Source organism: Poecilia reticulata, linkage group LG21 (assembly GCF_000633615.1).
Source record: "Poecilia reticulata strain Guanapo linkage group LG21, Guppy_female_1.0+MT, whole genome shotgun sequence".
Taxonomy (NCBI): Eukaryota; Metazoa; Chordata; class Actinopteri; order Cyprinodontiformes; family Poeciliidae; genus Poecilia; species Poecilia reticulata.
Genome location: NC_024351.1, coordinates 8469709 through 8480541, shown reverse-complemented (window position 1 = coordinate 8480541; position 10833 = coordinate 8469709). Strand labels below are relative to the sequence as shown.

At 37.2% G+C, this 10833-nt stretch overlaps 1 protein-coding gene across 5 annotated transcripts in view; it reads left to right on the top strand.

Moving 5' to 3' along the window:
* Positions 1-10833, top strand: part of grm1a (glutamate receptor, metabotropic 1a) — a 45675-nt gene that overhangs the window by 22595 nt on the left and 12247 nt on the right. For all 5 annotated transcript variants that reach the window (XM_008397735.2, XM_008397734.2, XM_008397733.2 and 2 more), the window contains one exon: positions 8414-8649. In XM_008397735.2, coding sequence (XP_008395957.1) covers positions 8414-8649 — 236 coding nt within the window. The remainder of the gene's footprint in view (positions 1-8413; positions 8650-10833) is intronic.

The following is a 10833-nucleotide window of genomic DNA, read 5'->3' as shown; positions in this document are numbered from 1 at the left end:
TTGATAAAGGAAAATCCTCTCAGACTCTGAGCCTGACAGCACCAAACAATTTTTTTATATTAGACAATTAATTTAATTTCACACAATTATCATGGAGCCATTTGTTTGTTAAATACTTAATGAAACATATTTCCCGTATTTGATGTTTGTTGTATTCACAAAGAACGAGGTAATTAGTCCAAGTTTGTCGTTTATTTAATGTCCAGAAACTACAGGCTGTAATGAACCACAGCAAAGGTAAAACAACCTGAACAGATGATCAACTCTAAACCACTCACACATTTTCACTCTCCGTCTCTCTCTGTCATTTAAGCACACCCGTTGCCATGGCAACCTCCTGCGCTCCACAAACCGACCAGAGATTATGTTAAAAACACAACATTCAGTCATTTACAATATTAGGTTTGCAGGCTTGATATTTATTTTGATATCATTAATAGGCCTCCCTGAACACAGCGGTGGTTGATTAGTTCATTTTAAACTCCTGCTCTGTTATTTTGATAATGGAACCGGAACGCACAGAATTGCGCAACACCTTGTTGAAACAATAATCACTGAGATTATTATTTTTGTTGTGTCATTCATTTGAACATGTTTTGTTGATTTTTGTTGTTGTTTTTCTTTAATAAAGTTCTGAACGTTTTGATAAGGAGTCAGAGGAGGACGTGCTGGTCTCAGCGTCCTGGCGGCGTTCAGTTTGTCACCTAAAGCCGAGATCGACTCAAAGCCTTCCGCGATCGACATGTTGCACCGCTGCTCTACAAAGCACAAACAGTTCAGAAACAATATGAAATGGGAAAAAAGTTATTTATTAACTGATTAAGTCGTGTTTTAGATTGTTCTTGAAAAACTAATCAGTCACGGTTAATTAGTGGGCGCAGTCACGGCTGCACAGTTTAACCCACTGATTTTTTACAGCAGACAGCCGCTCCCCTCTCTTGCAGGTACTGCGTACCCCGACTAAATCTTTTAGGGGTACGCAGTACCCTGCCGTACCCCCTTACTTTCACCCGTTTATACCTCACACAATGGGTTAAGTGTACTATGTCCATTTATTCTGCTTACTTCTCTTAAGACTTGTGTGAGGAAAAAAAAAATACAAACGGCTTCATACCAGTTTATTAACTCTGAATTTCCTATGTGTAGGAAACTTAGGTGCTCTGAGATTTTCCGTGGCATTCCACATGAAAATCATTCCACTTTACGTCTGAGGAGAAGAATTTATTGAACCAAAGCACGAAAAAACAAAACAAAAATTAACTTGCGTGCTGCTTTCGCCACAGTCTCCATGGAGACATTGTTTGACCTCTTGACAAAGTTGGTGTGATCATCGCATTGCAGATCTGTTGAGCGCTCTGTCAGCGGGGCTTCGCAGAAGCCAACACAATGGCCCTTTCTCAGCAGACATGGCTGAAAATGTTCTATTAATAAAAAATAAAGAAAAATGCATCTTTAAGTAAGAAATGTATTGCAGTAAAGGAATTGTTCTGAATCTTAATTCATGTTGGGTGAAACCTGATGAATTTATTTGTCTTCGCTTGAGGAGAACAATGTGCTGCACCTGGATATTTTTATCACACCTATGATGTTAATTGAGAGCAGCCACACATTGTCAAGGGCATCTATCTTTCTAATTGATGCCTTGTGCTCCAAGTGCCTTGTGCCGCGGCTCCATGGCATTGAAGGGATCAAAAATAGCTCACTGGCCTCGCATCTGGACATAGCTGTCACAAGCTGATTAGTGGAAGCTGTAAGGCTTTTTGTGCAGACAGAGGCCTCTAGAACAAAGTGCGTGGGCGCTAGGCTTTTCTACAGAACAATGTAACTGAACCAAACGATTTGTTTTTTTTTTTTACATGTATTAGTTGAATTTTTAAATGGCACATGTCCAAAATTGTGAAAGCCTTGGATGTTTTTGTGTTCTGCCTCAACCTTGTGTGTTCAGCCAATGAAAGAAGCCATTTGAAAAGATGTGAAAGGAAAGAAAAGAGAAGGTGAGCATTGAGTTTGCAAAAAAAAAGAAAGATGGCTATGGTTGCACTTCAAAAAAATCTATACAGGTAGTCACATGTACAGTGACGTAAAAATATATTTCCCCTTTGCTAGTTTTCCTTATGTTTGATGATTTCACACTTACATATTTCAGATCATCCAATATGTATTTTTTTTAAATCAAAGATAATCTAGGTAATTACAAAACACTGATGCTTTTAATTTATTCAGAGAGAAAAGAAAAATCTAACGTAACCTTGTAATCCAAGATTTACAAGGCCATGGATCTGTAAGACTTTAAGACTCCACTGAACCACTGAGAAATCCATTAACAAATGGAGAACAAATGGAAGAAAGGTGAGCCTTCCCAGGAGTGTCTAGCACAGCAAAAACATTTCAGGAGCAACATCAACGTGTTTAGGTTTACTCCTGGAAACTTACTGTTCTGCAGCTTCTAGGTTTGTTGTGCTGGAGAAGGGATGCATCTAAAAGTTGCAGGACATTAGCACCTTAGAACTGGGCTTAGGGACCAGAATCTAAAGCATTGCAGTTCTCATTGCTTTAACACAGAACAAGAGACTTAGCAAAATGTTGTGTATGTCTCACGGTTGTCAGAAAATATCTTGATGATTCCCATGATTTCTGTGAAAATACTCTGTGGACAGATGAGGCAAAAGGAGAACATTTTGAAAGGTGTTCACCGTGTTTCCTCTGGCGCAACACTAACACAGCATTTCAGAAAAAGAGCAAAGTCCCGGAAGTCCAACACGGTACTGGTAGCGTGATTCTCTGGGGATGTCATGACCTGGAAAACTCAACGCAAATTCTGCCCTGTACCGGCTCCCTGCCAGGATCTGCATAAGACTCTCCACCCATCATTTCCTGCCTTGTGAACTGTTGGTTCACAGTGCAGAACATTTAAAAACTAATTTGCTCAGGCTGTCTTGGTAAATATTTATTTGATCTGAATCATTTACGCGAGACAAAAATGCACAGAGGACATTTTTATGATGCCATCACCTTTTTGATGTAGTGTAGGTAATTTGACATTTAACATTCTGGATGCTATCACTGGACTACAAATTTTCTGAAACGTTTTAACAATTGATTAATGGTCCTTTATTTGATTGTTATTTAAGAGATCACTTTTTATATAGTCGGGTCTTAAAAGCTTTCAAATAAACTGATAGCAATTCTTTGATTTTTACAGGCAAACGGGAAAGTGTAAACTTCACCAGAACTTAACCCAGTTTAAGAAGAGCGGCGCTAAAAAATTTAACTAGTTGCTTTCAATATTTTAATATCTTTTAGAACCATTTGGGAAATAAATGTTGTGAAGGGATTTTGAAGTGAACAGAATCCTTTCGTAGTAAAAGGAAAAATAGACCCCTCCCCCCTGTGGTCCTTCCTGTTAATGCTCAGGACGCTGATCTCTCAACCTAAACTGGGGCAAGATGAATTAATAAAAACGCAGCTTGCATGGCTTCCAAGGACCACTTTGGGTCTATGCATCACCTCAATAGAGTTGTGTTTACTATGAGGCAGAAAAATGGATGAAAATTAAACTACAGAAAGTCGGATTATATTTTTGTTTGTGGAGTCTTCAGATGAATACGTTAACTGCCTTTGTATGGACCATATTGCATTTAATTTTTTACTATGTTCGAAAGACATATTGTTTATTGATGTAGATCAAGTTTTCTGATAAACATAGATAGGATTGTATCGCTAGAGGCAGTCTGGGGTTATATTTCTCATCTATTCAAATTAAACATTGAGATTTTTATCCAATAATACTAAAAAAACCCAACACATTTATATTATGTTACTTTATATCCTGCAATTCATTTAAAGTTGTGATGCATTTATTTCATGATGTATAATAATCAATATAAAATCTAGAAGTTTTGCACTCAAACTTGAATAATCAACTTTTTAGCTTTTTAAAAATTATTATTTTTTAATTAATCAGCAATCATGTAAAATCTTAATATGAGCTAGAGATGCATCAGTCTATCTCTTATTTTCCCATTTTTGTCTTGATTGGTTTTATTTGGTGATCAGCAGGTCAAATAAATAACATTTTCAAAAGAAAACAAAAATCAGAGTTGCTCAAATTCTCGTGCAACAAGTTAGACATTGAAGAAAATCTTGAAATGCGTACTGGCCAGGAAGTACTAATCAGTACATCTATAATTCCCACTAACAATAACCTAATTATTGTTCCAATCTGTGAATGATTACAAGTTTTGTTATTTTTAAATCCACACAGCAAATTTAGGAACTCTTCACTCTCCTACCCCACTTTTCTAAAGCAACTCTTCTGAGTCGTCCTCCTAGGAAAACGGTGCATGTGATTAAATCTCTTCACTGCCAATTAATTCATGATTTTATAAATATACATGCGTACTTTCAAACTGGAACCAGATCATCCGACAGAGTCCTCGATTGCCACAACTTTCATGCACTTCTGTGAAGTAACCTAAGCTGCTGACATGTGTTTTCTCATCTAAGCAACGGCACATGTGATGATGTGTCAGTAAATCTATCAAGTATGAAACTGAGATCAGGGCTGACTTTAAGGAATAACATGACACGTTTGAAAAACGTCGTCTAGATATGCCTTTTGTGAAATTTTACCCTGTTGTCCCACTTATCTGGCTTAGTAAAAGGCCATCAAATGCACGAGGACAAACTCTTACCATTCTAAGACATCTTCTGAGTTTGAGTGAATGCTTCCTCACAGGCATGGAAAAAAAGTTGAATGTTACATAATCTGGTTGCATAATTTTATTTTATTTTTTTGGCAAACTGCAACGAGGACGATCAGGATTTATTCATTATGTGATAAAACCTGCAATTATCCAAGTCAAATGTTATCCTTCTTCTATCTTAAACACATTTTTTTTCTGCTGAAGGAGCTACAACGCAGCTAATTACAGATTATCTGTCAAATTGTCCTGTTTTTGACCACATTATGAGTCAACGCATTTAATGCATGTGCACTTGATGATGCTGTAATGCTGTCCTATGTGTTCATGAAGCTTGTTCACAAAACCATTACATGACCTTCAACAGGTGCACCATACCTTTTCACTTTCTGTCTGGTTTTAATGTCAAACACTCTGGTCCGTTGCACATCGCTTCCATCCAGAAATCTTCACCATTCCTGGCATGTCGGCTGTGAAATTACAATTATATATTTTTGGTTGAAATGAGAATTAGACAAATATCTGTTCAAAAGCATTCACACCTGTCATGTAAATTTACATTTATCACGTTTTTAGAGCTACAGAATAATTTAGTGAGTCTAACACCCAGTTGTCCATTTCAACCTCTTTTTTTCCTTGACAAACATAGAAACTAAAGGTGCAAAAATGAATTCACCTTTTCAAGCAATTCAGGTCAAAAATAGAAAAAAAAAAAAAAAAAAAGGCGGAAAAGCTCCCATTATATAACACTATTTTTTTTTTTTGCTCTACAATATCTGAAGTATCAAAAGTTGTGATCCTTTTCCGGTAAGATTTGCTTATTTTTAAACCTTCTGGCTGTCTGTCATCGTGGAACCATCTGCGTCGCTAATGCCACACTTAATCTGTTCAAACAGGTGTTTCTCTGGTATGCCCAACTGCGTTTATGTAACGGCGGACCATTCAAATATGCAGCGCGAAGGTGCAGAACATTGAGGCGACAGTAAATCAGATTTGGTCCCATTAGGCAGCCCTCATGGGGCACGGTGAGCTTTGATGAGCTGTTTGGACCTTTGCCAGACAGGAATATTCTCAAAGAGAGAAGTGTGAGAAGAAAGAAATGTCATTTCACTTTATCACAAACTGCACTGTGAGACACAGTCAGGCATGTCTTCAGTGCGCTGTGAATTATTCATGTGGAGTGTTGAACAGCAGTCCTCCTGCCTCTCTTTCGCTCACTGTCTTTATTTTAGAACCGCCTGCTTCCTTCTCTTTACTTGGAGCGAATCATGAAATTGCAAAGTGCAGACTTTAGTAAACGCCTTTAACCTTTCACGCTGGCGTGTTTACCATGCGCTTTAGGTTTTTAAATGATAACACGGGGCTTGTTTTTGTGTCATTTGTACTGAGGAAGAGAAGGAGCGACAGAGACGGTATTGACTCAGAGAGAATGAAGGAAATGTGACTAATGGCCCAGTGACGTTCACGTGTTTCTGAGTCTTAACTCAATTTGGAGATTTCTAGTGGTGAGTCACATCAATTCTCCTTTTAAACAGTCAGCAGAAATGCAGGAAATCTTGTTGGTACATCATCCACAGAGATTATCTATTGGCATTTAAGAACGCAGCAGGATTATGCAATGTTATGCTATTTTGTAGAACTATACAGTCAACAAACAATTTTTGATTAGATCTTGTCTGACTGCTGACCCTTTTGACAAGTTATTGTTTAACTCAGATATGATTTTTGACTAGTGCATTACAAGCCTGGCGGGCCACCAGGCTTTACTTGGGCCCCCACCAGGCTAAGCATTGCTTATTTTTTAGGGCTTTTTTTATTTTTATTTTTTTTATGTTTGCATTTTTTAAGACTTTATAGCCAGCAATAACACATGATTATCAAGTGATATTTTCAAATTTCCTGTCAACTTTAAACACTTTTTAACTCAAAAACATGACTGGCAGCTGAATTAGGCCGCTGAACAATAATTTATCAATAAATATTTTTGTTGTTTGTTGGGGGATTTATTAATTCTACAGGTGAAGTAATTGTTAGCTCAAGGTGTGGCTTGTGAAATTGCACTGTTTCACTGAAAGTTATGAATAAATAAGGACATTGCATGTAAATGTTTTAAGCCATCAGATTGACCAAAAAACGGTTTCTGTACTGGGAATGGCCAGTATTCTTATGGATTCATGAATGTCATGTGATAATGTGTCTCTGGTTTTGCACAGTGGGATGACTACAGAGTATATTTAATAAAAGTTTGATCAAGCGTGGTAGTTCAGTTTTTAACAAGACGAAAAAAAAAATCAGAGGATCAGACATCAGAGCCAACTTCTGACTAACCTGAGCTTTACCTTTAAAATAATTTCCATATTTTTCCCTTTTCCAGCTGAACAAATATATGCACGGCTTTTGCTTTGATAAGGTCCACACTTGGCTTCGTTGCCTCTCCCACACAATCGCGCCAATTAGTTTGACTGTCTCCTTTTTTTTCCCGACTGGCAGTAATTGTAGACAAAAAGGTCAGAGACTCTGAGCTGAACTCACAGAGACATGTCCGTGTCCTTATCCATCACCCGGAACAACGTGTGAGGTAATTGGTTCCATGGTGAGTTGCACTTAATTGGTTTGCAGCTGTAAACGGTACAGGTATTTGAAGGCAGGAGCCCGGAGGCTAACATTAGGACGACAGAGAGACGCGGGAAGTCAAGGAGCTGAAAACTCTCTGGCTCAGACTGTGAGGGGGAAAAAGGCAGCCCTGAGCGGCGTTGTTCATCTGTTAATTTTGCGTTTGAGTGTCACTTTCGCTGATGTTTTTCATTTCTTTTTGAGCCCACTGGCCAGATAATATCCAAATGAGCTTGATAGGGTAGACGTTCGGGCGCGCTGGGTTACGCAAGCGAGCAAACCAGCAAGCTGGAAAGATTTTCTAAAACCAACAGCAACAGCTGAGGCAGTGTTGCTGAGATTTCCGTCTTCTTGACTTAAAGATTGTTGCAGCAGATTGTCCAACTCATACATTTCTGCACACGTTTTACATCATACCATCTTCATATGGAAATATTGATTTAATAAAACAAAAAAATATATATTATACAACTTCCATCCTAGCTGACCTAAAATAGGATTCCATGTCAAACAGCTAAAAAAAACTAAATTAATTATCTTTTTATACGTGACTAATAAATATCTAGTTCCAGCTGTGGACATGCTGTACCCAAAATATGAACACATTAACAAAACTTCATTTTGACATTTCACTGCTTTTCAAATGACAATTTTTTTTAATCCTCTTTGAGAGCTGCTTTAAAGCAAAACATCATCAGTATGTTGATATATACATTTTAAGATCACTTGGTAAAACTGAGCCATCAATTTACCAAAAGCATTGCGAATAAAACCCAAGGATGGAGCTGTGTAACCAAACACTGCACTGGTGAAACGAGTGGGCGAATGAAGGAATACATTTCTGAGCTTTTGCAAATGTTTGTTCTTGCGTCAATCTGATACTAATCGCAAATTACACCCAACAAGAATCTATTTTAAAAGGAGCACTGACAAGTGACGAGCAAAGTCTGTCATTACTGTCTGCGGTGACTTCTTACTGTTCTGTCGATGCTTTATTGTCTATAATTATCATAATTATCTTGATGACTATGATTTATATTTAAGTATTTTTTATTTATTTATTTATTTTTTGTTTATTTATTTGCATATCACCGCAGCGATGGATGGGCTGACCGTTACGAAGTGGTGGAGGGCTACGAGGAGGAGGCGGAGGGAGGCATCACCATGAAGCTGCAGTCGGAGGTCGTGAAGTCCTTCGACAGCTACTACCTGAAGCTGCGTCTCGACAAGAACACCAGGAACCCCTGGTTCGCCGAGTTCTGGCAGTATCGATTCCAGTGTCGCCTTCCGGGGCATCCGCAGGAAAACAAGAACTACAAAAAAGTCTGCTCTGGTAGGTGGCAACAGAGAGAAGTTCAGATTTAGTTTCTGAACCAAAACAAAAGGGGTTGCATTGAATTAGATTTGAAGTAAAGCAGGGATCTGCAATTCCAGTTGCAATTGAGGATTGGAGTTGCTGACTCCTAATCTAAAGTGTCACTTTTTATGTTTTTTTTTTTTTTTTTTTTCTTGGAGCGGCTACGTTTAAGCAGTAATGCTTAAAACAAAAGAACAATGACATCTTTTATTTTTCTCTTTCTGAATATTCTCTTCATTTGCTTCTCGAAGGTGATCACGGTAAATTTTGTTCTTGACACAATCAACCACCACTGCATTCAGTCGATTCAGTTGCACCGCCTGCTTTTTTTATAATAATAATAAAAGAAATTAAATCTTATGAATTTTACGGTAACACTTTATTTGAAGGGGGGTGAATAAGACTGTCATGACACTGTCATAAACATGACATAACAGACGTCATGAACATGAATAAGCCTTCATGAATATTTATGACTGTTGTCATGAAGTGTCATTCGGTAAATTATGACACTTTTAATAAACTTGACATTAACCAAGAAATCATTACTGTTTAAACTTGACCTTTCATAACATAAAGTTACCTAATTTTTAAAGGGCAATCAATAATACTCATAATAAATTTATATCAGTAATGATTTCTTGGTTAATGTCAAGTTGTCATAACAAAGACATTTTGAATAATGTCAACTTTGTATTAAAAGTGTCATAATTTACCAAATGACGCTTTATGACAACAGTCATAAATATTCATGAAGGCTTATTCATGTTCATGACAGATTTTATGTCATGTTTATGACAGTGTCATGTCAGTCTTATTCACCCCCCTTCAAATAATGCTTCACACGTGTACAGTCATGTAGTCATTTTCTGCATTGTCTTGTGTCGCCGTTTAAAAACAAATCTCCCAAAGATCTTCAAGGTGGTGAGTGTCAGGTTAATATTTATTTTTTGTCACTTGCACTTGGTTTATGTTTGATTCCTCAAAGGCGAGATGAGTTTGGCCAATTTGAAAACAAGAACAAATCCCTGAGACTGTTATGATGCATACTGAGATTTTCAATGGTCAAACTGATATGTGAAGTCCCTGCTTTTTTAGGAGTCAAATAAAAGTTTATGAAAAGAAAAAAAAAAGGGTCTGATTCATAGACTGCACTAATGAATGGCTCACACTGGCACCTATGTGGATCTGGAGCACATTGTGGTTTCTAGAGTGAATGCATGCATCTGACACAGAGCACAGTTCACCCGTTTGCCATTCTGAACCACAATTTAGATGTATCATGAGGATAAAACAAGTCATAACAATTCTTACATTTTATTTAATTAAATTTAAATACAATTTGAATAAGGCTATTCCATTTCATTTTCCTTTCATTTAAATGCATTACATTTTGGGATTTAAAAAAAAAGCATTTTATGCAGCAATTAGCATTTGAACCCAACTCCATTAATTGTTTTTCTGTCCCCTTTCCTCGAAATATCAAAATATCTGCACACCTCTCTTGCTGATAAATGGCGACTACTGGAGTCGCATAACTGCATATAATTGTACAAGAGTAGATTACACAAAATGACCTTAAATGATCCGCTCTCAAAATGAGCGTCGATCACCCCTAGTGGAAGTAGAAACTGATGTATGGTCCCTGTGTATGGCTCTATTTCATTTTGAAAAAGTCTGTTATAAAATGAAGCCCATCACAAAGATTTCTAAACTTTTACCTTCAGAAACACAAAGAAACATTATTTGGATCCACCTGAAGAAATAGATGTATTTGAATTATTTATGAGTTTAGGTTTTTCTTTTGTTTGTTTGTTTTTGTTTATTGTTTTTTTTATTTTTTTATTTTACAGAATTTGGTTTTCCTCTGAACAGAGGAATTGGTGTTAAGAAGTTGTGGAGGGTTATTCAACCCAAAGCTGGTTTTGTGTTGGGTAAAGTTCACATTAGTAGTGACGCTGTAAAAATGACAGAAAATGTAACTGAAATTCAAACTTGTTCAACTACTTTTATTTCTGAAGTTGTTTCTCGTACAGTTACTACGTCCTGCAAAAAACAGAAAAAAATCCATCCATCCATCCATCCATCCATCCATCCATCCATCCATCCATCCATCCATCCATCCATCCATCCATCCATCCATCCATCCATCCATCCATC